The 27,858-nt window shown below is 42.9% G+C and overlaps 1 protein-coding gene across 3 annotated transcripts in view; it reads right to left on the bottom strand.

The window, feature by feature from the left end:
- cdk14 (cyclin-dependent kinase 14) overlaps positions 1 to 27,858 on the bottom strand; it is a 150,594-nt gene that overhangs the window by 50,508 nt on the left and 72,228 nt on the right. For all 3 annotated transcript variants that reach the window (XM_034528777.1, XM_034528778.1, XM_034528779.1), the window contains 3 exons: positions 20,917 to 21,037; positions 15,447 to 15,540; positions 3,788 to 3,851 (listed from right to left, as the gene is read on the bottom strand). In XM_034528777.1, the coding sequence (XP_034384668.1) occupies positions 3,788 to 3,851; positions 15,447 to 15,540; positions 20,917 to 21,037 (279 nt within the window). The remainder of the gene's footprint in view (positions 1 to 3,787; positions 3,852 to 15,446; positions 15,541 to 20,916; positions 21,038 to 27,858) is intronic.

Genomic DNA, 27,858 nt, shown 5'->3' on the forward strand with positions numbered 1-27,858 from the left:
CTACCACGATGAGGTTCCAAAATACGTTTTCATCATGAAAACACACGCAGGAAGTGACCCGGGCGTGGTCTTGCTTGCTGCAGTCGTCCCCCCGTGTGCTGACACACCTCATTACTATTTCCACAATGTAGATCAAGTCGCCGTGTCAAGTGTTGCATGTATTCACGCAATCGGCCGACAACACATCGCTCACGTGGGTTGGCAACTGATGAGGAGACCCCTGAACCCCCCCCCCCCCCCCCCCCCCCCCCGTATCTCACGCTCCTATTGGCTGTAGCTGCCTGACAGGCTGCTGGATATTTAACATGCTAGAAATCTGGAATGTGTCCGCGGCTCTCGTCTTTGGACAGGTCACACGTGCCTCTAAATCTGGGGATTTTGTCTCGGTGCTCCGGAATCCGAATGGGAGTCGTGTCGTGTGAACCAGGCATTAGCTGGATAAACATGGCAGAGCAGCTCCTGAAGCAGTTCTTACTTTCAGATGATCATACACTACATAAATCGTACTCATTATTTATATGATCTCCCCCTTAATGCCACACACTGGCCCTTTAAATCATTACACTCAAGTATTAAATAGAACTGTGTTCTTTAATCTGGCATTACTTCCCGTTTAGATAAGACTGTAGAATGACGGTCTTTTTCCTCCTGTGTATTACATCCAACTTGATGTTCAGCCAGCTGGATGCTCCTCCGTTTTCTGTACAAAAGCGTGATACTTGAATGGACATTGAGAGCTAATTCTACTCCCTGCTGCAGCAAATAGGCATGACAAAGACTCACTTCCCAGAGGCTATTGGTCCAGAGCAGAATGCAGTGTACAAATTGGACCTACTAGGTGGGGAGGTAAGGCTACATATGGCTGAAAACAGGCAAAGATCCGTGGAACCGTTCCAAAACCGCAAAACTTGTGAAAAAAACAAGTGGCGCCTCCACTCTGAGGTCAAACCACACGCTGCTGTCTGAGATCCAACCTCAAGAGCAACGTTTGGGATGAAACACACGAGAGAGAGAATGTGATGAATCATAACCAGAGGAGTGGTGCAGTCACTCTGTTTTTTTGGAAAAAGTGTGCAGATAACTGCTCAGAGGAGCTCGGTGAGGTGGAAACGGGGAAAGCTTTTCCACACTGACGCAACACTGCCCTCTGCTGCCCTCTGCTGCTCACGGCAGCCTCTGGAACGCAGTGGATCTGTCAATTATGGAACATAACCGTGCTCTATTTACCAGGTTTACAAAGGGCTTTGTTTTCCCAGGTCATTATCACACTTGTATATGAGCCCAAACCTGTCTTTTTTTCTTTTCTAGTACTGTCTATGTGTTGGAGCGCTGACATTGGAACAACTGAACGTCTTTTCCCGTGGCCACTAGCTCCATTACAGCTCAATGAAAAGGGAGGTAAAAATATAAAAATACATCTTTTCATTTTCATATATATATATATATATATATATATATATTTGCATATATATATATATATATATGCCAAACAGGAAGTGGAACCATTTATCGAGTGCTCAAAATCTCCCCCCCCCCTCTAAAAAAAAGCTTTTTTCACATAATTTAAATAAATTAAAAAGAGAAAGATATTTTGCTTTGGTTTAAAATTGTTATTGCATTATATGTATCCACTCATTAATAAACAAAGAGTTATTTGATCAGTTGTATAATTTACTTCTCTCCTCTTCTTTTATTCATATGCTATACTATATGATTTCAAACTCCAGAGTAGCTTTTAATTTACTTGGTCACTCAAACAGTGAAAGTGCGTCTTTGGATCATAAATGTGGTTGACTTTTTTTTTTTTCAACCAATAAGATCATCGCAAAAAAAATAAAACAAATACACACATATATGTATATATCACGTGGCATCACTAAATATTTAAAGCCTGGTCTGTCTTCCTGTGTTTGTTGAAAGTGCAGCCATGACAGCCTCAGATGCAGACATCACATGAACAGATGCAATGCTCAGAGGCTAGAACCAGGCAGAGCTATCCATGTGTGTGTGTGTGTGTGTGTGTGTGTGTGGCGCTTAGACAGCTGTTCCACACAGTGTGTGGGAGGCAAACAAGAGCCGACCGTCGCCATGGCCACAGGATGAGAGAGTGCACTTGGATGTGTTGTGTGTGCATGTGACCACGAGAGTCACCCCAGTGGGTCCCTAATTGGCCACTGGAGATGGGAGGCGGCTCTGTGATGCCTCGCCGCCCCGCGCCATCACTCCGACCCTCTTTATGTCCGTCTTCGCCTGTCCCCTCTCCTCCTCTCCAGCTCTCTCTCTCCCTCCATCAGTGAGCACTAATCTGCAGTCCCTCTATTCATGTTCCCTCTAAAAAGCCCTAATGAGCTCCCAGAGGGCATGGCTGCCCTGGCAGAGCTGCCACCCCCACGCCAAACCCTCCTCCCCTTGCTGCTGCTGTTGCATTTATGGAGTACAGAGAGCTTTTGGTCCACTGTCCCATTAGTGCATGTTGATGGTCAGGTAGTAAGTATGTAAGTATGTGTCCCTGGTAGGTCATTGGCCAATGGCACACCAGCAATACATCTGCAGTATTACGCCTCTGTGCCAGTGATAGCAGGACGGAATTATGTTTTTTGGTTGTCCATGCGTCCATCCATCCATCCATCCATCCATCCATCCTTCCATCTGTCCATCCTTCCATCCTTCCATCCGTCCATCCTTCCATCCTTCCATCCATCCATCCATCCATCCTTCCATCCATCCATCCATCCATCCATCCATCCATCCATCCATCCATCCTTCCATCTGTCCATCCTTCCAGCCATCCATCCATCCATCCATCCTTCCATCTGTCCATCCTTCCATCCATCCATCCATCCATCCATCCATCCATCCTTCCATCCGTCCATCCGTCCATCCGTCCATCCTTCCATCCATCCATCCTTCCATCCTTCCATCCATTCATCCTTCCGTCCATCCTTCCATCTGTCCATCCTTCCATCCATCCATCCATCCATCCATCCATCCTTCCATCCGTCCATCCTTCCATCCGTCCATCCGTCCATCCTTCCATCTGTCCATCCTTCCATCCATCCATCCATCCATCCATCCTTCCATCCTTCCATCCGTCCATCCTTCCATCCATCCATCCATCCATCCTTCCATCCGTCCATCCTTGCATCCTTCCATCCGTCCATCCGTAACTCCTGATGTGGGATTTCTTCAAACTTCGCAACACAATCGCCCACCTGGACTAACGGATGAGCCGATTGGATTTTCGTCGTCAAAGGTCAAAGGTCACCCACCCCGATTCCCATTTTTGGCCAGAACTCCGAAGAATTCCTACGCTAGTTGTGAACATTTCACTCAAATGTCTAACAGAACAACATGACGTGGATGTAAACTGACGCCTAACTGGTTGGCGGAGTTTGGGAATGTTGAAGTGTCCTCTCATCGGCTCTCCAAATGACCTGCTGTCACTTATACAGTGGTTCAATAGATCATGACGTTACCTTTTAGGTTCAAACTAATACAATTTGGTTCTTATACCCATATTTGGTCATATCCATGTCCTTCCTACCATCCAAGACAGTCCAACAATCTTATCAATCATTTACACAGCATTTAGCATGAAAAAAACCACTTCATCATCTAGAAATGTTTAACACGTGCTTATTATTCAGAATATTCAATGTTTCAATTAAAAAGGGGCTTCATGCTAGTAACCCTTTGGTTAACACTGTGTTCTTATTTGGGGGTTAAGTGTCTGGTGAGGTTTTACATGTATTCACTGTATGTCACTTCAGGACAAGGAAGGTCTCACCTGGTTTGAAGTGAGGCAAAGAGTGAACTCCGGGCCAGGTGTCCTCAGATGGGGTGCCGATGACCTGAAACACACACCGAGAATAGAGATGAGAACAAATAAATACTCTTTAGATCGACTGCAGCACTTTTAAGACGAATAAAAACCGCGTTTACCATCTTCTATGTGGATTTCTGGGTCACATTCAATAGCACCGTGATGATGTCAGTACTCACTAAACATGACAACCGTCGTTTGTTAAATAGTGGTTGAAGAATCGGAAGGTTTTCAGATGAGTAAATAGGTGGCAAGTGTGAATGATGTATTATGTATTATAGATATGGTTTCCTAGGCGTTCCATGACGAGCATGAGAGAGGAAGATAAATTCCATTCCCATTGCCTGTGCAATAGTCGTGATTTGTGCAGCGGTTATGGAGAGGTTGGCTGGAGTTCTCATGCACACAGCCGGGGTTTATGATGACAGAACCCGGAGCAACGGACATGCCTTCCACATGATCCATCGCAGCTCAGCAGCATAATAGTTTCCAGATTGCCCCGCTTTGTCTCTGATCTGCAGCAGCGTGGCTGCTCTGGGATCTGCTGTCGGAGCACACACTGCATACAGTGGAAGGTGTGCTGCGGGATCATAGGGATGACTCCATTTCTGACAGGCTCTCTGTCACGTGGCCGACAACAGACAAAGGAGAGGCAAAAGGTTGAGGGATTTAGAAGATGGATGTTTCCATACGCAGAGGAATCCCAGGTCAGAACATGATGTGTGTTTTAACGAGGCGCAACTCAAGTGAAACGGAATGAAAACCGGAGGGATTTACAAAAAAAAAAAGAAAAAAAGAAAAGGTCAGAGGGTAGTTTGCCTTATGCTTGCTCATCATGGGAGTCATAGTTGGGGTAATAACACAACACGGCACTAGAGGGCAGTAAAGCACCACGAGGCCGACCTCAGTGAGGAAGCGCAGTCAGGACAAAGAGTTGCTCAGCTACTGAACTTCATTTTAAAAAAGTCCCATTGTTATAGATCTAACTTGTGTTTAGGGGAAAATATCATGAATTATATGAGCATATGACAAAACATGAAGCCAACCGGTCAAATGATTGAATTACTAAGTTATTAACACTGGTTTCAATGCTTTTTTGGCTTATATAGATGTATTTTTTGGGACTACCTATGGCAGTAATGTTAAACGATCAGATTGAGATGGTATGGGAGTCAATGCAATTCTTTTTTTTAACTGTGTAAAGTCGACCCCAACACAGCATGTTGCTTTTCGTGTTCAGTTTGTATTCGCTTGAAATTACAATAAATAATGAGAAACCAGCATGAAGCTTTGACACATGTTCTCCATATGTAGGAGAGGAGTCATAATGGGAATCCGACCAGATAAAGATGCGACTAGAATTGAAATGTTTTTTTTTGTACAGAGAGGTGAGCGTGTTTCTTTCATTTGATTCTTTTATTTTCTGTATCTATTTGCATGTTTCTTCTGAATTTGCAGCATGCTTGTCTGGCTATTCTGACCCACAATGTGCAGCAGATATATGAGCAAGAGGGTCAAAGTTCAAGGTCCTGTGTTATGAGGAAGTAGGTCCCAATTGAATGCACACTGCATACTACAGTACGCACTTTATACGGGCAGCTGCAGAATGTACTACAAGTAAAGTAAAGTATGCAGTTCCCAAGCGGTGGGGGGAGATTCTCAGATGGGCTTTATTCTAATGAGCCTGCAGGTGACACAGGAAGGGGATCTAATCTAAACGGCTTGTTGAATCACGTTTCCTGATTCAAAGATCTGCCTGGGAAGTCTTACTCCAGACACCCAAAAGGAATATGCACATCGTGTGTCCCTTTTAAGAAACTTTAAACGGGACAATCAGAAGAAACAAACAATCCTGCATCTGGTGTGGAGATCAAGGCTCTCCATTGTTTCTTCATGTCCCGTGTTGTGCTCAGTGCTCAGTACGGTCCCCTCATGAGCCGCTCTTCTCAGGATACCTGCCACTCCATCCACCGTCAGCATAACCAGGAGGAGAGACCTCCGTGTGTACCATGCCTGCACCTCCCCCGACAGCAGAGGAGGCTCAACGTAACGTCACAGTATACGGTTCCACAGACAATTTTAAATAAACTTTATTGAAGCAAATATGAAAGTACGCTTGCAGGTAACAAACAATTCCAGGGTGACGATGCTGATGAATAGTTTGATTCAGTTTGTTAAAGAAAAAGCTGAACGGGCTAAATGACCTCCAGTGTCGATGTACTGTTGGACACGAACAGTCAGCTCAGAAACGTCTGGAACAAACCTCGTTTGGACATTGGAAACAAGGGGAAACTCTTCAGATTTCACAACATCTGGTTCCAGATGTTGTGGAGTACTACGTCATATGTGGAATGAACGTTAAGCATTGAGTCTGTTCTGTCTCCAGTTCTGTGACGTCTCCCTCAAGTGATGTCACATGACCCTCCGCGTCAGATTTGGACCGAGCAGTGAGGGCGTGTCCGTTTCCTCTCACTACATGTGCATAGTGTCTTATTAAATTAAATACATGTTTGGGTATTTCGTACACAACAAAACCACATGCTTAGGTTTAGGGAAATAATATTGTGGTTACGGTTCCAATAAGTACATTTGTTAGGTAAAATATTGATGCTCGCTATGTAAGCGGCGTTAGTAAATTCTGTAAGTTACTTGCGTGAGAGCATGGAGGGTGTGCGAGACCACAACCACGGATCAGAGGGGAGAAAGTCCTGCCTCAGAGGCATTCCTGTGAGGTCACAGGTCGTGACCCCCCCCCCCCGAGCTCTGTATGCACATTCTGCCAGACATACATATTCTGCCACAAATGATGTCACAGACCACCCGGCCAGTCAGACACAAACAAATAGAATGTCTGACCTTCACACGGGAACCCCCCCCCCAATTATATGCGTGTTGCCAGAGCGAGAATGAAGAGATTAGAGTGGTCTGTGTCGTCCATGGTGTATGAGGTACTTCTCCATAGTCAGTGAATTAGCTCCAGTAGATGATGGTTTGCCTCCAGACAGGAGTACCAGCACGGGAGCAAAGCCAAGTGCTGCCATAATGGGCCCCGTCTCCTTTGAAAACTACGTTCCCATACAACCACACTGCACTCTCAATTACGTTGAAGGGAAAGGTATTTTCTGCGGTTGTTTTCAACAGTTTAAAACACAAAGCCAACAAAAAGCAATATGACAAAACTACTTGGTTGGGTTTAGCAAAAAAAAAACTCATGTTATGGCTTTGGCTTTGAATTATTACAAAGTGAAATGAATCTACAATCTCTAGTATGTATCTCAAGCTCCAAAGAAAGCAGTGTCCCACAATTCCCATAATGCAACATGAAAGCGTCCTTTCGTCAGAGACTGCCTGCATCTTTCCAGCTTCACAGCCCCAGTCGACAATGCAAACTCTTGGTCGTCAGTCCCGAGTTGGGGTAACCCAGAAGACCACCGGGACTGTGAAGGTTCAGGTCTTGGTACCAAACCGTTGTCGGGGATGTGAACTTTTTTGGGGGAGTTTTTCCTGATCCGATGTGAGGTCCTGGGACAGGGATGTCGTATGTGTACACATTGTAAAGCCCTCTGAGGCAAATTTGTCATTTGTGATATTGGGCTATACAAAATAAACCGAATTGAATTGAATTGAACTTAAACACGAGGAGTATTCTTCCCTTTCCTCTCATAGAATGGAAGTCAATGGGAGGCAGACATTTACCAATGTTGCTTTGGTGTCCTTATGCATTATTATGTTCCTGCTGACTTACATATTCCCGTATAAAAAGAATATGTAAGTCTTTTCCTTAAACGTGCCACAGCAAAGACAGTAATGGACCCTTCTCTTGACAGCCATGTTCACCTGTGTTTTGAAGGAAGAGCACATCTGTTACTAATAACATGGCCAATGGTTGCAGTGCCGGGGAGTTATGACACTGAGCCAGACGGACCGAAACTATAGTTAACCAAAATGGCGCTTTTATTCTGGGGTGGAGAATCGTTGGCATAAGACTTGTCATAAGAAACAAACACATTGGTGCAATTGACAACATTAGTGACTAATGCCCTGTTTAGTGGCCAGGAAGTCGTGTCAGTAAACCAGGATGCACAGAGCTGCTGGAGGACGCTGTGGCACAACAAGGCTGCACGGCGTTGCCAACACATGCGCCAAAATACATCAAAACGTGCACGGCCTGTCAACATTTCTACCGAAATGTTCTAGTTCTCTGATGTTTTTCTCCTGCTGTTACATGGCTATCAGTAGAGAGACACATGCTTCTGTCACCATTGTGTTTGTATTCGTCATAGAACTTAGAATTAAAGCTTAGAGGTTTTAATTCTGGTAATAAATGACTGGTGAGACACCAAAGGCCAAAACATGGTTTTTCATCCACCGGTCAATTTGGGTCAATAATCCACTTCTTTCAGATGACAGGAAAGAAAATATCAAAAAATACACATTTAGGTGTTTATTTTATTATGTTTTCTATTCGCTTCTCTACATTAAATTCACCAAAGGTTACCATTAGAAAATGCATCATTTGCACATTTATCCAACACATTTCAGAAAAGTTGTAACTGTAACTTGTCTTCATGTAAATAACCAACTGGGCAAGTTTTCCCATATCTTTGAATTATTATTTTGTCTTAACCCTCCCTCAGACTTGTAAGCATCTCCTGGGAGGTGCAGGTGTGTACCTTGTGCCGGTGTCCTCAGAGATCGCTCTCCTAATCCAAACACAAACACCAGCGCTGACCCCTGCCACATCCACATTCCTACCTCTCCTCTCTGTCTTTGTCCCAGCGCTGACCCCTGACCCCTGACCCCTGGCCCCTTCCGGCTCCTACTCTGCTCTGACAATCCCCCGTCCCACCTCTAGCTGCTCTCCAACCGCCATCAGATTGGGGTCACCTCCAGGCGGGGTTCAAACGGATCAGAACCAGAGCCAAGTGGATCAGCTGTCTCCCACTGCGACCGGGTGGAATGTGTTCAGTAAGCCCGACTACCCAGTCTGGGTTCAGCAGATGGACGCTCGTGTCACTCACACAGCGGCTGTTGGTGAAATGGTATTATTTATCTCCCCGGCAGCTCTCGCTCTCTCCTGAGGGGAGATCAGCTCGCATGTGCACTGGCTTACTCTTCGTAGCAGAGACACACTCTAAATAAACCGGGTTTCTATAGAGAGAAAGTGAGTATTTGCACAATGGCGGAACCCTTCTGCTGCAGCAACGCAGCCTTAGAGTTCTTCTGCAGCGCCACGTTCTCCTGGTTCTACTGCACTGGTTCTCTCACAAAGGCTCCTCATAGCATCCTATTCTTTTTAGCAGCATATGCATTAATATGTATTGTTTGTGAAGGACCATTGAAAGGATGGGTCGGGTGAAAGTGTATTTTTTTTTTTCCGTGTCAGTGTATCTAGTAACAAGTAGTGTGAGTGTATCAACGCCTGATCCCCGCTGTGTTCCATAAAACATGTTCCTTCATTTGCATGAACACACATATATACTTATTATTGTTATATATTCTTACGAGCAGGGTCCTATTGACCCAGAGCAGCATCCGGCAGTCTGTCTGAGGTAAATTGTTGTTAAGCATTAGATCCTGTGAGATATTGTATTGCTCTGGTAAACAGTTACACATTGTTTATGTCCGGGGGCTTTTATTGTGAAAGGTAAGAACGGAAGTCGGGGATCTGGCTGCTTTTGCCAAGGTTGAAAAGGAGTAATACAGTTTGCCGTGTAGTTCCATGTCTCTGCTAACTAAAAGACACCTCGTACCACAAAGAAAATGTCGGAATATTGACATTCTTCGTGACAAAAAAAAACAACAGATTAATATACAGAAAATATATTGATGAACGAATCAATCGCGCAGGAAAAGAAACTGCTGTGTGAGGGCCTTTATGTGACAAAGAAGTCAACGTCTTAAAATAACTACGGACATGGCATTATATGGTATAAAAACGTGATGAATTAATCAACGTTTACTTTTTAAACAGAACACGAACAAAGTCCCAAACATCCGAACCTTCCCTACATGCAATGCGTCGCTCTTAATACTACGTCACCTGTCCTGGCTCACGGTTATGACATTAGTATTACAGTCAATTACTGTAGCTATGGACAGTGTATGAGAACAGAGAGGCATAAATCAGACATGGCAACATGAATACTAATGAAACAGCCATGTGAAATTCATGCAGAAAATACTAATTGGCGTAATCGGATCAGATTATTATGGTCACGTGAAATCTCCAATGTGTTGGCGTAAATGCCAAGTCTTATGTCCATAAACATAAGCTGTCATATTATCAGTGTCTGTCAGATTGTCCGTGCTCATATTTCACCATAAAGCTTGTTGTCTTTTAAACAAACACACACACACACACACACACACACACACACACACACACCTTTATTTCCGGTAGATAGACCTGTCCATATTCATAAAGTCATTCCAGTGGACATGTAATCTGTGTGGTGACAGCTAGTTAACCAGCTGGCCTCGGCCCGGCCTCATCTGCCACGGCTTTAATTCACACAGAGCGTGTGAGAGAGAGGTACGGAGACACAAAGCCGCGTTAAAGATTATCTAAAGAAAGAACCAGCCGTGTGTCATTACTGCCGACACCAGCATGCAGCTGAAACAGACACTTTGAATAAATAAAGGCAGGATATTAACGCCTCGCTTAACCCAGACGTGCAGAGGGGTGATATTGGGGGGAAATTGGCCCCAGAAAACCACAGAGTAGAGGACAGGAAAGCTATTTGAGGATGTACGTATTTATTCTCTAGCCTTTTTTGCTGTATGTCTTTCTCAATGGGGAGGAATACAAATTTCAACAAATTCATCTGGTTCCTTTTGTTGTTCGCCCAACAAAACTTGCAGCGTGTCGCATCGACGGGGGCCGATTGGGAGAGATGGAATATAATATGACAAAATATGCTTTCCTTTCTTGCATGACCACCTGGAAATGAGACTCTTTGTATTTCCGTTACCTTCCGTTACAAGGGACCTTGTGCACAAATACTCAGACATCCATCTTGAAGCAACTATATTGAAGCCCCTCTATATTGAAGCAGCTATTGTACGAATACGGATAACAATTAATAGAAGAACGAGGAACGAACTGACTCCTCCCATTAAAGACCAATTGATTACTTGATTATAGGGTCCATTGGACCTGGAGGTGTCTGATGCCTGGTGAGCCGGCCTCCCGCGTTGGCCCTGCTGATGCCCCGCCCCCCCTCCTCTCTACCTCCTTCTGTTTCATGGATTGGAGCTCCATTCATACATTGTCATATTCATGTAATGTGTTTATGTAACTTTGTAAATGCTGTTCATTCTGTACACATGACATCTATTGCATCTGTCCATCCGGGGAGAGGGATCCTCCTCTGTTGCTCTCCTGAAGGTTTCTTCCCTTTTTTCCCTGTGAAAGGTTATTTTTGGGGACTTTTTCCTGATCCGATGTGAGGTCCTGGGACAGGGATGTCGTATGTGTACAGATTGTAAAGCCCTCTGAGGCAAATTTGTAATTTGTGATATTGGGCTGTACAAAATAAACTGAATTGAATTGAATTGAATTACTGATGGACATTCAGAAAAATGCACTACATGAATACACTTCTGTTTTTGCTCACGAGGGAGTGTAAAAACGGAACTCAGAGCCGAGCGCCCCCGTTTCTTTGTGTTGGAAGAGGCCAGGTGATCAGGATGCCTCCTGTGGATATCTGGAATACCCTGCTTAGCCTGCTGCCCCTGCTACCTGGCCTCAGATAGGCAGAAGATATGGGATGGATGGATGGAACCCTGTGATGCAGAATGATGATAAATGGTCCTTGAATACTATCACACTCCTCCTAAGAACCCTGCAATGAGCAACAAGCACATTTCAAAGAGCCCCCTGCTTCTCACTGGAATGCAAACGCCCCCCCCCCCCCCCCCCCCCCCCCCCCACACCCCCCACCCCACCCCGCTGGAGGTTTGGCTGAGATGAGAAAAAACTCCAGGCCATCGCGTGACGTTCCAGCTCTGAGGACGTTGTGTTCAATGTGCCGACTCAACTCCGGGCCTCTCAAACAGTGATGGAGGCTGACCTTTCCTCTTCCTCTCTTCAAAACAGCATGGCCTTTAAGATGCTTCTGACTCCACATATTTCCATCGATGGTGCCCTTCACATGAGTCTCTGAGGCTGTGCATCCAAACTCTGACCCATTCTGACAGCCCGGAGGCAGACACAGAGGGCCGCAAAGCAGCCAGGACGGATGGAAATGTCAACATCAGGCTCCCTCTGACAGGTGAGCTGGTACTGCGATCACACTTTGCCTTCGCCAAACCGCACACCTCCACATTTCCATATTCATCCGTCTCTTCTACTTCTAGCTGACAGCTCAATGCAAACTACAACACAGAATGTGATTTGGATGAGAAATAGCAAAGGCTCAGTTTCGCCCATTATTATTGCACCGGGATGGAATAGAATTTTAGGATTATAGGTAGATATAAAAAGATGGAGTATGAAAGAAAGTTCATGTTGTGTTTATGGAAGTTAGGTTGATATCACTTCTGATAGAAACAGATATAAAAGTAAATTATACAATTTAAAGCTACTATGTACCAAGAAAAAATGTCATTTGGTGTTGATTTTGGCGGCCCCTGTGGACAAAAAGTGTAAGTGTTTCCAAGCACCAGACTCCTTTTAGGAAACCTCTCATTTTACTGCAGCAGGGTCTGACAGTCTTTCCCACTAGAGTCTCATCCGAAGGAGGAATTTATTCCTCAAAGCACAGAAAAAACCCAATCTCTGTCATTACGCATTAAGTAAAATGTCAACAGAGTTGCATACGCATGGATTTACTGGTGGGACGTATGGATGGACGTACCGATATATAAATATAATGCCTCTGGCTCAGGCTTCAGTGTGAATGTGGTTCAGGAGATTGGAGGTAAAGCAGTTAGCATTGATCTGCAAATTAATGCGGGCGGACTTGTTTGGACAAAGTAGGGTCCTCAATGTTACACAGTACTGTTCTGGAAAGAACTCAATACGGCTTACTGTGTGTACCTAGCATTAAAGACTCTTTGTCTAGAATCAATCATGTATTTCAAACATTTTCGGTGAAAATGGATCAGTTGAGCCAGACTGTCACGTGTGTACAGCAGACATTATCTGAGTCCATTCGATTCCTCAGTGGTCCTCCATGATGCCAGAAAGAGTTGGGACCAAACAGAAGAGCCTCTGTGGGGGAGCAGTGTGCAGCTGAGCCCCATCATCAGTCTGGCCAGCGGCCATCCCACTGTCGGACCTCTCTCGTCCAATCGCGGCGAGTCTTTGTGTCTGAGAAGGGGCTGCAGCCTCTTGCAGATGTGTGCGGCCTTTCCCCTCTGGCACGAAAGACAATCAATCGATAAGAAGCATATTTTTTCTTCCTCTCCTTTCCGTGCTTTGCGAGACAACTGCTGCCTGCGGGGTTTCCTCCACCTCAGCTCATCCCTTCATCCAAAATCCATCCCATCTCTCAGATGCGTATCTTTAGCCTTCAGCCCAGAGGCCAAACAGCAGTTGAACATCCTTTGTCTCCATACTTGACTTCAGACCCTTTCATACTCTCATCTCTGTAATTGTCTACATTAATTATTCAGGGCCTTCCAGCCTATGAATATGAATCCATTATGTCTGCCCTGCTACAGGGCTCTGCTTCAATTAGGAGATTGGGGATGAAGTGATATGGGGGGATGGCAGATCGGGCGATTCAAGGACTCACGAGACCTCCCTTCCCTTTAAAATATATACACGCCATCCTACAATACAATGCCCTGATATGTACATTATTTATGCGGTATGTAACTACTTAATGGCCACTGTGCTATTGTTCAACCGCCCAAACCTCTCCTGTGGTCCACGTTGACACATTTTTCTGCATGCATTTATGCTGCAAACCCTTACTTTAATCTCATTTAAAGAGAGACACTACATAAAAAAAAAAATATATATATATATATATATACTGTATATTTTTCATGGACTGCTGAATTAAAAAAAGATGTCGAGCTATTTTGCTTGAGACTAGTGGAAAGAAAACATCCAAAAAGACACATTTAGTTGTTTATGTTACTACTTTGTCTATTTGTGTCTGTAGATTTCTCCTAAATGCACCGTAAGAGTTAAAATTAGATAGTGCCTCATTTGCATAACGACTATTTGCATATTTGCATTTTAGAAGACGTGTAACCCAGCACGACACAATGCTTCGCGTCAGCAATCGACCGGGGGAAGTTTCATGTTTATACCACGTAGTGACGCTGCAGCTAATATTTGTCATTTTTTTTTATTTCATACACCCATAAATACATGAGCTAAGCTGCTTAACATGTACCCCTCCGCGGGAGGAAAAGGGAGCAGATGTTTCTCTTGGCTTCCGAGTCTCCTCCCAAAACTCACATGACTGCAAAGCTAACATGAATGCAAACAGGGAGGAGAGTGCAGACCAGCTCGGGTGTGGGATGCTGGACTACCTCTGAACCAGATCCTAAGCCTCCTCCTCTACTGCGATCAGCTGACGCCGATGCATTATGGGGGACGCACGCTTTTCATGTCGTCGTCTAGAAAGGAGATGCGTTCGCTGACGGTAAAGACACTAGAATGTCTGGCAAGTAAAACACGAGCATGTCAGCTTATGTGGGAATCACAGTCTCAAAAGGGTTCTTCCTGAAGGGCAGAACCATTTGCTGCCGAAGAATAATAATACATTATTAAACTCACGTCGACTGAATGTTCAAAACACTTGGAGCATTGGCCCGAAGAGGCAAATCAGAGTCAACTTGGGGAACTCTTGATCCAGCTGTGATATCAGCATTGTTCCCCTCCTTCTCGTTTGAGCGAGATGAATGACGTCCAGTCATATTTCTCAAAGTGAAACGCAAAAACCGGCTATATGTATGTATATATATCTTTTTGATCCCCTCAGGGTAAAGGGCACATAGTAAACTGACTTTTCTTCTAGGTCTTTTTTAGTCTTCCGACCACTCAAAGCGCTTTCACACTACACGTCATCATTCACCCATTCACGCCATCGAACCTGCCGACCCTCTGATCGACGGACTGCTCTACCACTGAGCCACAGTCGCCCCAAAAGGGGTGAGCAATATGGCAGCAATATCATATCAGGATCACAGTCTACTATCTTATCAGGGTTCTTTCTTTAATCAGACACATACAATCAGGCACATCGATCAGATCCACCACACAGCACTTATCTAAAAGACCATTTGAAAGCCGGTTGGCCTCGTACTCCTGCTATTTCCTCATTCCAGAACAGTGGAGAACCCAAGGAGCAACATTCAAACTAAACTATGACTGGGGTGTTCCTGCTCTCACTATAAGAAGAGGCTTCTTTACACACCCTCACATTATACACACATACATGTGTTCATGGCAAAGTTCATGTGTTTGTGGGCAAATGGCCAATGACCAAAAGCATTAGTATTTCTCAAAGTGAGGTATCAGCACTGAACCCCAGTATTCTACTTACTGTATATCCATATTAAAAACCTATCATCCTGCTGCTGTTGGACTGAAGGACAGGAGAGCATATAGGAACCCAAACTACACTCATACACATACAGTGCACACACTTAGACTCACCAGGAATATCCTCTCCAGCTGGTCCTGGATGTCCTTCATCCCTGGAAAGGCAGCCACTCCTTGGATCATCTCAATGAAAATGCAGCCCACTCCCCTTGAAGAGAGAACGGCACACGGTAAATAATAGCACAATCATTGTGTGTGTGTGTGTGTGTGTGTGTGTGTGTGTGTGTACAGCTGGTGGGTGATGGAGCAGTGAGACCACACCGTGTGGCCAAACTACACCGGAGAGCTGGAGCACCACAAACCAGGATGTATTCATATGTATGTTGTGCATGATGTACATATATATATATATATATATATATATATATATATATATATATATATATATATATATGCACTCACACAGACAGCAAAGCATGTATAGTGTAACCTAAAGAGGGATTGGTTTCTGTTTAAATAAAGCCGGAGAGGTTTAAATACCGTCATCAATATGGAGGTGTCACGTGACAATAAAGCCTCGACACAACAAATACACTATTGGGATTCAGTCTGCATAAAAAATACAAAAATGTGTCTCACAGTCATCCTTCAACACGTTGTTTAACTTTTTGACCTCTGTGATGGAAACGGTCCCCCAGAGCCTACATTGGTATTTTTGCTGATTGTGATGTCATTTCTTGAAGTATCTTCCATTGCTTCATATTTTTTTTGCAATATGTTACATGCAAGCTTAAAGGTGATGTAAGTAAATTAACCATATTCATTGATACAGGTATTGAAATGATATCATGACTGAAAAATACGCGTGGACTATTGTTTTTTTTTTCTTAAAATGTTATCAATAAACACGTATTGGTCAAAAGGGTTTTGAAAGAAACATGAACAAAATATTGCTATCCACACCATAAGTTATATGAACTATGAACTAACTAACTGTTTGACTTTTTGACAGAAAGTATGGTCATTTTTATAAGCAGATAGTTTTGAATGACATGTTTCACATTACATAACGTAATGACGCCATCACGAGCGCAGTCTTTATAGTTGTAGATTAATATTATTTCAAAGAGGAAAATATTTGCGTGCGCTTTGATATTTTTTTTTTAAAAGAATCACAAAATATATTAGTGATTCCCTTTTGAGTGCATTCATTAATATTGAGACTGATCTGACCCCATAGTTGGGGGGGTTAGGGATACACCTCTGCACAGCTATGTAGAAATAATACAACATTAATGAGGAAAATGTATTTATTTACCTTATATATTTTTGCAGCATATCAAATCAGTGTGTTTCTACATGCTCCACACACGAGGCACAGCAGTGTATCGTCACTGATTACTTAAATCTAGGTTTTCTCTCATGTACAGTAGTTCCACAAAATGACATTTTTCGGCAGCTTTATTAATATTAGTTATTGTATGTTCCATGACACAACTGTCACTGCATCCATAAGTGTGGAGTGGATAAATGTGCTTCTGTTTCCACCAACTCTCTGGAGCAATGATCCTCGGGAACTGGGCTGTTTTTGCAATCGGGCTCATTTGTATATAGAAAGGGGCCAATTTTGCACAATATGTCTGTAAATTACCTGTACAAAATATGTGCAAATAGCAAACCGAGACCAAGGAGTTTTGAGAAGCACACGCGCTTTCTTTTCTCTAATTTGCACAGAATCCTTCGGAGAATTTGGCGAAGTCTTTTTAAAAAAAAAAAAAATGAAATTCGCCATTTTTAATCTCCAATAGAAACCAATGGGCTTGGAGCCGAGAGCCACAGGGAGGAGCGTACGAGATGAGAAACGGATTAACACATTGTTGCTTTTGGTCTCTTCGTGAATGGAATAACACCGGCCTCACCATGCACGTTGAAGACGGTGTGCAATCCTAACTAAACCTGTGCATTAATCTGTGCATGATCACACTTGAGCGATCTCTTGATTGACAGTCGTGTGGGAGGGCGGCAGGGAGATAAACAATAGAGCGGTCTTCCATCACGTCACAGATGGCAGCCTGTAACCTGTAGGCTGCTGTGATGGATGCTTCTCATGGCAGGAAGACAGATCTGCACAACCTTTTGGTCCTGCAAGAGATGCTTCTTCATGGAAGACTGCTTCCTAAGTGACCAGGGGTGAGCGTGTGTGTGTGTGTGTGTGTGTGTGTGTGTCGCAGGGTGACTCTGACTGGGATAGATTGCCCACCAGCAGATACCCTTGAAGCAGACACCTTTTTAAATAGGATGTTGGAGAATGCAGCTGGGGGTTCATGGGACGTCCCTGCTGACCGTCCAGACAGAAGCGGTCACCACGGCTCAACTTAAGAGTCCAACATCGGTACTTTTAGAGGAAAGGGACACTAGGTGGAGAATGGGGGAGGGGCAGATACTTCCACCTCTGGGGCATCCTCATTTCCTGTTTCCTGTTTAAGCATTTGCGGTTCTGCTCAACTCGAATTACAATCGTATCGTTCCAAGCAAGGAAAAGACCAGATAACGAATCACATATTACTTTATATATTTCAGCGTCAGAGTCAGATATGAAAAATGTCGGAGAGATTGTCTCAGTCGAAATTACATTTTAGGCAGAACATAAAAAGCAGATTCATAATGTTTGATTGAAAAGAAAACCCTGTGTGGTTCTGTTTGTCTTGTCTTGTTTGGTCACGTTGTTGTACTCCTTGTATTTTTTTATGCCAATTTTGAATATTATCAACAATGTAATTGTTTCAAAAAGGTCCTCAAACATGTCTCAACGCTCTACTATGCAGTATCACTAACTAGTGAAGAGCTGTCCACTTCGACAATATGTATTCAAAAAAACAGTTGTATTAAACAGCATTAAACAAGTTTCACAAAATGACTCTCAATTTAAATACATTTAAATAAGTGGAATATAAATTACACACTCAATGTATTCAGAATTTGTATTATCTGTCAGCAGAAAATGTAACAAAAATCCTTTCTATTGTCCAGTATAAAAACTCTTTATCCTTTTTAGCTCAGCCAGAGATGGTTTCTTTAATAAATAAAGTACTTCTATTGTACGTATCATTCCTCTGTTTGGACAGGTAGAAATATGTTTTTCTGGCCACACAGGGAGAACTCCCGAAGGCCGGTTCATACTTTATGTCTGCGTAGCGTGGACGGTACACAGAGCCAGGCTCCACTTGTGTTCTACACTCCTCACTGTACCCACATGTATATCTTACAAGGACAAAGGGACTTTAAAAGGAATACAAAAGACTGCCACGCTGCAGTGATCGATCCATTAATCCTTCATATAGCTGATAGACATCCACACATTTGTATCTATCCATCCATCTCTCATGGAAGGAAAGAGATGGATAGATAGATAATATTCACTATCTATCCATCCATCTATCTATTGATGTGTCCATGATAGATGGATGTTTGGATGAGCGACGGATGGATGGATAGATGTTTGAATATCTTTCTTTCTTAGATAGATTCACAACCAGTATCCACCTGTAGTATATATACATAATTGTATTGAACTAATTGCATTAAAACATACATTTACTACTAACACTGCCTGTTACAGCTGACCCCTGTTCATGGGCTCAGCTGTGACATTCCACTTCTGCCACTTGCAATTACAAGACGACAATCAAACTTCAAGTGTTCATTTGCAGCCCAGATGTGTGAGTTGTTTCTATAAAAAAACAAAATTAATCTATAACTCAAATAGTTTTTAAATAATTCAGCCCAAACTAAAAAGTGGTAGATTTGTGCCACGCTCCACCCCTTTACCGTACAGTATGTACAGTACATTGTCTGTCATTGTCTGACTAGCAGTGCTGGGTTCCAGTTAGCGTTGTAGCTGCTCAGTCAATGAGCTGCTCATATTTTATATTCATCACCTAAAAAAACCTCAAAATCATGACCTTCAGGATTTGGTGCTGTGACTGCAGCCCGTCCTGTCAGATTGTGACGCTACCACATTAGCGAAAAGCTGCTCAGTGCACAGCTGTCAGCAGGATGATGGAGATTGTTAATAATACTTATTGATATCATGCAATATCTTGATTAATGACAGCTACATTTATATTTTTCAACAGAAAACTAGCTGAAGTTAATCGGATGCCTGTGGAAAACATTTTTTCAACGTAAACTCCAATATTGATCAGTACAAATGCAATTCCATTTTGTGCCCAATCACTCACAAGATTAATCTATAACTCAAATACCTTAAATTGGTTTCAAACTACGCGACCGGAGCAAAAGACATCAGCTAATGGTGTCTATTGTAACAAACCCATTATCACTCCCAAAATGTCTAATACCGCCACTTCAGGGTCAGGCACCCTTTAGCGTTTTTATGAGACACACCGGGCCATCAACTAACCCCAATGTAAACCCAACCACGACATGCATTTTGTGAAATGTTTACTTGTATTGATGTTATGTTTTACCTTGCTTCTATGTAGAGCACTTTGTAAACCCTGTTTTTAAAGGTGCTATATAAATAAAATTATTATTATTATTATTATTATTATTAGAGGCTCAGAGCAACTGATGCAGTAGAAAGAGCGAGACAGTCACTAATGTTTGTGTTACTCAACTGTAACCCATTTGGCAGTAGTTTTCTAAGGTAATATACAAACTTTACAAAGTTATTTTACATAAACATACTTATCTTAAGCTCTTTCACTCAGCCTTACCAAGTTAATGGTAAATGGACTGTGCTTGTATAGATATTTTTCTAGTCTTTCCAGCACTCAAATCTCTGTAACACTACTTGTCATCATTCACCAATTCACACCCATTCACACACTGATGGGAGGGGCTACCATGCAAGGTGCCACCTGCCCATCAGGACAAACTAACATCCACACACCTTTAGGGACAGCTACCGGGGCAATTGTGGGTTAAGTGTCTTGCCCAAGGACACATCTACATGGACTAGCAGAGCCGGGGATCGAACTGCCGATCATCTGATTGAAGGACGACCCTGCTCTTCCACTCAGTCACAGTCGGCCCTAATTTTTTTCTTCTTTTTCGTTTACCTAAAAACTAATTAAACTTAAGCTGGAAGTGTATTTTGAAAAGACACTATGCATGAAATAAGTAGAAACTGACACGTCAAACTGAGGTTACGGCGGTACGTAGAGAATCTAACATGAAGCATAGGGCCACTGACCAAACGGCGGTATTTGACGAGTTGGGAGTAAACACGTGTTGTCATATCCATCGTAGCTCCATCTGTGAGTGTAATACGTGTGAGGGTGATGAATGTGTACCATTCTACCTCTCCAGATCCACCACACTGTTTATGGCAGGAGGGTTACAGGAATTGAAGGGTGCCCAAGGAGACAGACACAAATATGTGGAAGAAACTAAGATACACAACAAATCTACAATATACTACAGGGAACACACCCTTGGGTTAGGATGCGCTACATATGAGTGGGTTTTAAATGGGTTTTGGAGAAATCTGATCCAGATCTCAATGGAACTATACCTGAATAAATTAAGGATGAATTAGTCAGAGGTTAGGAGTGCTCACCACATGTCCAGGCAGGTGGAGTATTCCGTGGATCCCAGCAGGACATCTGGAGGCCGATACCAGAGGGTCACCACCTCGTTGGAGTAGGTATGGCTGGGGACCGACTTAGCCCTGGCCAAGCCTGAGGGGAGCAACACAACAACGCAGTCTCAGAAATCATTATCATTGACTGACCTTCACCAGGCTCCTGGAAACAAAGCCCCACACTGGAGAGTGGCAGCACTCACTGTAAATAAGCTTTGAGATGGAATGCACTGTGTGGGCAAATTGAGTCAGCGTTGCATACTCTACGAATTAGATACAGAAAGGAAATGCAAATAAAGGCAGACAACATAACAGCTCAGATTCTGCCGTGAATACAAATAAAATGAGATGGAAATATGTGTTTTCAGAACATCGTAAGTCAAGGAGGCCAAAGGTCTTGAGGGGCTACAATGTTCATAAAACCCTGCATGAACTGGGTTACTTGTGACGATTCTCAGGCCAATAAGAATAACGATGTGTACGCCACACTTTTGTCACAAGCCGTGATCTTTTTTTTCCGGACCTTAACCAAGTATTTTTGTGGCCTAATTATAATGAGTCGTTTCACAACGTTTCTGCAAGCGTGATATGAAACTATTTGTGAAACACATGTTGGGTTCAGTAACGTCAACATCCAGCGTATCCTGTGGTGAGCAGAAACGTATGAGCGTATCTTTGGCCTTAAGTCTCTCCCTTCTGTGCCCTCCCCTCCAACTATCTCATGCTTTAAATTTGGATTTATTAGCTCTCAAGCCTAATGTCAGCCAAGTGGAGCATTGTATTCATGCGCTAGTGAACGAGCTGGACAACCCCAGGCACACAACTGGGATTGATTGAAGAAAAAAAAACTCCCCACAGTCTGTAATATTTCAGCACTGTGGAAACACGGGTTTCCTTCATACTAATCTCGTAACAGGAGATTAGTATTAGTAAGATTAGTTTACAGCAAAAGCGTTCAGCATTGTGAAGTAAAAATGTATCACAGTGTAATATCCAATGTCGAGGTTGACTGTGCTCTCGCGGTTAGGACATTACAAGTGTAATTATTTACATCCCAATGCAGCACGTCGACCAGGATCACTCATGGGGTGTGATTTGCTTATTAAAAAAGGGTAAAGATCACATTAATCTTCTTCTTTTTTTTTTTTCATGAAGAGAAGGAGTAATACCCAATCCCGTCTTTAGACCCAAATCATTTTCCAAACCACTGACGCTTGCCCCGACTTGATAGTTGACTCATCATCTCATTCAGTCCTTGAGAGCGTCCAATATTCAATGTGCAGCCTACCTCTCGGTTTCCATTGTTAAGTCATTGGGGCAACCAAACTCCACTTGGCAGACCTGACTTCTGTACATTCAACCGCAAGAAGCCCGAGATTGCCCTTTCAAATGGAAATCATGATAGACGAGACGTCGGTGAGAAACAGAGTGACGTCGTGAACATCAGGGAGATGAACCCAACACTCTTGTTTCCATCGAGGTCATCGTAAATCACTGGGGGACATTTTTTTTAAATGGTGATACTACAGATAGCTATCTGTGATTTAAAATCATCATAAGGCTTTATGAGAACCACAACAAAAGTGTTTTTGTTATGGTAAATTCATGCACATCTGGTTTTAACCCTGTTGTAGCATTCATCTTGGCGCTGACACAACCCCAGTCGGTGAGATAAGTATCCGGTGACAGCGCTCCCATGCCAGCTAATGGTAGAGCAGAGTGCAGAAGCAGCAAGCCTTAATGAGGCTGATGGCATTACCTCTTTGTCTCTTCCCGAGTGGTTGGAAGGCTTAATTAAAGCATTTAGCTTGGTAAAAAAAGGACTTCCTGCCCTGCTGCCAGTCCCCTGGGTGTGGGAGGAAGAGGAGCAGAGGGGAGAATGAACGAGAGGGGGGCGTATTTAACATTTCCTCGTGTTGGAAGGGAGAAAGGAGTTTGATCACGGCCGAGCTCGAAAATGTCCACACACGGCGCTCGAACGCAGACGCCATCTGTGCGCGAGAGCTGCTTATTATTACTGCACTGCTCATAGAAGAAGGTGTAGTCATAGGAGGCTGGCCTGTTTGTTTCATGGAGAGGTGTGAGGCTATTGTTCTATTGCAATTTGTTCTTTTTTCATCAGCGCCCACTAATTTCTGTGATTCACCAAAGTTGTTATACTGTTCTTCTCTTTGGTAGAGAACACTTACCAATTGGTCGAGAGCACTGGAACCAAAAAACCTTATTTTTACGGACCACAACACAAAGGAAACATTTGAGGAAAACGCACAAATACCAAATTGATATAATTAAATGTTTTATTGCATTTACAGTGATTGGATTATCAAAGACATATTGGTCCATTGATCCCAATTAAGACTATACAACCGTTGGGTGATATTATGTGCGTTCAGCTTTCTGAATACTGCTCTTCCATGCTTTTTGATTTTCACCAGTACTGACGCTCTGCAGAATCTTTTGATTCATTTAAGTTGATTCATTTGTCTCAATTTCGCTGCTGCTGGAGTTCTCCTTCTTCTTACAGCCTTTTTTGTTTTGTTTTGATGGCATCTCTCCAATGTGTGGGAATGTGCCAGAGTATTTGCACACGGCCCCAACAGCTGCCCTCATTTAGTCTTTAGGGGGCGTTACCTATGCTAGTAACAACCAATCAGCCACACACGTCCAATGTAGTGGTATTGATCCTTCAGCACACCTGGTGAGAGCACATTGGATGCGTTTGGTGCATCTGGAGTTGACTAAGAGCACCTCTACTGCAGTGAAATTAACTTATCGAGAGATGTCTGCCATTAACCCTCACTTGAACACAATGTGTCATGGATCTCGCCATCTCTCAATTGTCGAAATGAAAACGTCATCACAAAGCGGATCACAACAAGGCAGCAGTGTAGTCATAGCCTCCAGCCATTGGATGCATGGAGCTGATACAAATCTGTGACCATGCACTCGCACCAAAAAAGCCTTCTGAGCAGCAGCCTCTGACCCTGTACTGGGAGTCCCGTGCTGGATTTAAAATCCAGAACCCCGACCGTGGATGTGACCCTGATCTTGAGAGTCAAATGAGCGCATCAAAACCAGCAACACAAAAATACACACTCCTGAATGTGTATTTTTTATCGAATGGACTTGAATTGAAGTGACAGACAGATGGATGTTACCCTGACTGCACCGATATCTGGAGTATATGCCACAATATACACTGTTTGTATGCTCTATTTTATGGTGGAGATGTCCAGAAACATAATGGGATGTCATGCAGTATGGCTCTGGTATTCTGCAATGCTTTCAGCTATTCAGGTTATTTCTGCTGAGTCAGCACACATATAGGCATGATTACCTCTTGCCTCGTGTTTTGTGCCTTTGGTTTGATGAAGTAACCTCTTTAAATGTGCGTGTGGCTCCCGTTCACTTCAGTGATCCATGATTGCATTATATTTTCATGTACAAGCACCTCATATTTGTTTTTTTCTGCTCGTGTTCAAAACTTTCTGCACATTCTAAATAAATATGTGTTGTCTGAGAAGTCGTAGTATTTTGTGAAAGAAGTATTACTGTACTGTTTAAAGTACTGTTACCTGTTTGTCTGTGCATGTTATTTTATATTTTATATTCTTCTGTGCATTTAATATGTTTCAATTGTCGCACTGTGTTGCTTGTTGTTGATTGTTTAATTGTTGCACCACCCGACCATGATAAATTCCTTGTATGTGAAAACATACCTGGCAATAAAAGGTTCTGATTCTGATTCTGATTATATTGCGAGAATAAAGGTGTAATTCAATTGGAAGAAAGTCATAATATTTTCAAGAAGAAATATTGTAAGAATATTAGAAAGAAGACGTCATTTAATGAGAACATACATATTTTCTTTCTCTAACTGCACTGCTGCAGTTTGCAAACACCTCCTGGACAAACCACACACAGAACTGCACTACAACTGATAGTAATCATACTTGCAATTTATCTATGATTATTAAATAATCATAGTCGTAAATAAGCCATGCACAGCTTGGCCTAATTATATCAAGGCCTTAATTATGTATTATAACTGTGACCTTGATATGAGACATGTATTAGTTGGCGTACAGCTCTGCTGACTGACATTTTTCAGGATAGAGGTTTGAAAAATAAAACTGCTGCAAACAAAAAAACACGTACCCATAAATCATTGAAAGAAGATGTGGCCAATCCGTCAGCATAATAAGAGAAGGGTTGTTATAATATGTTTCATTAAGAGTTATGACATATTGTCAGCAGTGGTTGTTTGGTTGTTCTTTTTTTTGTTTTAGTTTTCTTGAAACATTATTGAATAGCTGGTGACCAAAAACCAACAATGGAGAGAATATCTATATTCTAACCTATATTGATGGCATGCAAAGTGACATTCAGCGGGGTCAGTGTATTCATAGACAAGTAGTAACAAAGCAATAATAACTCATAGCTTTGGATACTGAATTATAACTTAACACCAAAGAATAAGCAGTCCTTACTTTATGCCTTTAACATTCACCGTGACCTTAATCAGCTGTTCCTCCTCCATCTCATGCGTCACAACAAAATGTAAAAGTCCAATTTCCTACCCACAGACAGCTTGGAGGCCACCATAATGCCTCACTCAACGTGTTCATGTGCTACTGGGTAAAAATCAAATACTTCTTTTTACTTCTATTTAGGTGACAATTTATACAAGCTAACCATGTTCTACTTGTTTAAATATATTGTTTCTTGTTAGCTGTCAGCTCAACATGGTGTACGTAAAGAAAGAGAGTAAGGTGTTAGCATTACTAGGCAAATAGAGATGTGTTCCAATCACAGTCTGTATATAGAAAGTGGAAATAGTCACTGTAACGTCACCCATTGGTTCGTTGAAGACCTCGAATTCAGCATTTTGGACGACGCCATCTTGGCTTTTGGAACCAGAAGTGACCATACAGTCTAACTTGGTTAGCCATGTGCATCCCTAATATCATGTTAACCATGATACAAAAAACGAGAAAGAGCTGAAAGAGTGTCCGTTTGCACAAAAGACCATCAAAACGCGATGTTAATGCTGCCGTGCTAGCAACCTGTCACTCAAAGAGGCCACACCCTTAAGAATGCATAAGATTACGCCATAATGTCATTTAAACTAGTGAGTATTAACATGTTTATTTTCTGCTGTAAAGTTGTAACATTTTAACATTGAGGGTATTGGGGAAACAGCCTCTAGTGGCCATTCGATAAACTGCAGTTATTGTCACTTACACGTTGCGATGTTTGCCGGACCCTCTCAACCCCACCGGTCTGAACTGCAGAGAAGGGTACGATACACACACACAAACACACGCACGCACACACACACACACACACACACACACACACACACACACACACACACACAAACACACACACACACACACACACCTTCAGCCACCTTCATCTGTTGCATCCTGTCCAGGTAGCTACTGGGATGAAGGTCACCGGTGAATTATACATCACTATCTCACGCACAACGCCGTGGGTTACAATGTATCCGGGGGAAGAGGCGGGGGCTGGAGGTAAGTAGGAGGAAGAAAGAATGAACAAAGAGAAGGATGAGAATAGTCTCTGTCCCCACGGGAAACAGCCCACTGTTCTTTTGAAGTTCATTTGGATTTTAAAGGCAGTTTGTAGCTTCAGCCTGCTTCATCTCTTCCTCTTTAACATGCAGCAGATTGAGAGATGCACTGCATCCTGTCAGAAGCTATTTAAGACACGGTAGGAAGTATTTCCACAGGGGACAATAATAAGTTCTTCTTAACAAAGTTTGAGATATCTTCCGTCTCCAGTACCAGTGTCACCTGTGTATAAAATGGAAGTACATGCAGCGTTCTTCCTGCCACAGCGCTGCTATGAGCTGCACTATGTCTGATGGAACTCGATGGGCCACGTTATCTAGCCAGAGCTGCCAGATGTTGGTCAGAGTGAGCACCCTCTAACCGAGCATAGCTATCGACTTCAAGACCCGCTGGAAATCTGATTCACACCCCTGCAGTGCATCGATTTTGGATTGTTTGTAAATGCTAAAACTGTCAATAGCAAGAGTTGCCACATACGTAGAGGTTTTGGCCTCTGTACAGGCAAGATGGTACAGAACCTGGCGATGAGACCGGATCAGTCAGTGCACCCGGCTGGTAAAAGTAGCTCCAATACCGTACTCCTGCAGAACCACCTATTGCGTTTGGAAGTTGAAGAGCGTATACAGGTATACTGAGAAATTGTTAAAGCTGCTTTTTTACACTGACGAAAACAGTCTGGAGGATTTCAACATCAATTGTTGGGAGATACATTTAGATAAAAACATGATTTAACTTCAAATTATTGCAGTATGGGCCTCATCTCAGTCCTCACTTTAGTCCTCATTTTAGTCCTTATCTCAGTCCTCATTTTAGTCCTTATCTCAGTCCTCATTTTAGTCCTCATCTCAGTCCTCACTTTAGTCCTCATCTCAGTCCTTATCTCAGTCCTCATTTTAGTCCTCATCTCAGTCCTCATTTTAGTCCTCATCTCAGTCCTCACTTTAGTCCTCATCTCAGTCCTTATCTCAGTCCTCATCTCAGTCCTTATCTCAGTCCTCATTTTAGTCCTCATCTCAGTCCTCATTTTAGTCCTTATCTCAGTCCTCATTTTAGTCCTTATCTCAGTCCTCATTTTAGTCCTCATTTTAGTCCTCATCTCAGTCCTCACTTTAGTCCTCATCTCAGTCCTTATCTCAGTCCTCATCTCAGTCCTTATCTCAGTCCTCATTTTAGTCCTCATCTCAGTCCTCATTTTAGTCCTTATCTCAGTCCTCATTTTAGTCCTCATCTCAGTCCTCATTTAGTCCTCATCTCAGTCCTCATTTTAGTCCTTATCTCAGTCCTCATTTTAGTCCTCATCTCAGTCCTCATTTTAGTCCTC

Source organism: Cyclopterus lumpus, chromosome 25, assembly GCF_009769545.1.
Source record: "Cyclopterus lumpus isolate fCycLum1 chromosome 25, fCycLum1.pri, whole genome shotgun sequence".
Taxonomy (NCBI): Eukaryota; Metazoa; Chordata; class Actinopteri; order Perciformes; family Cyclopteridae; genus Cyclopterus; species Cyclopterus lumpus.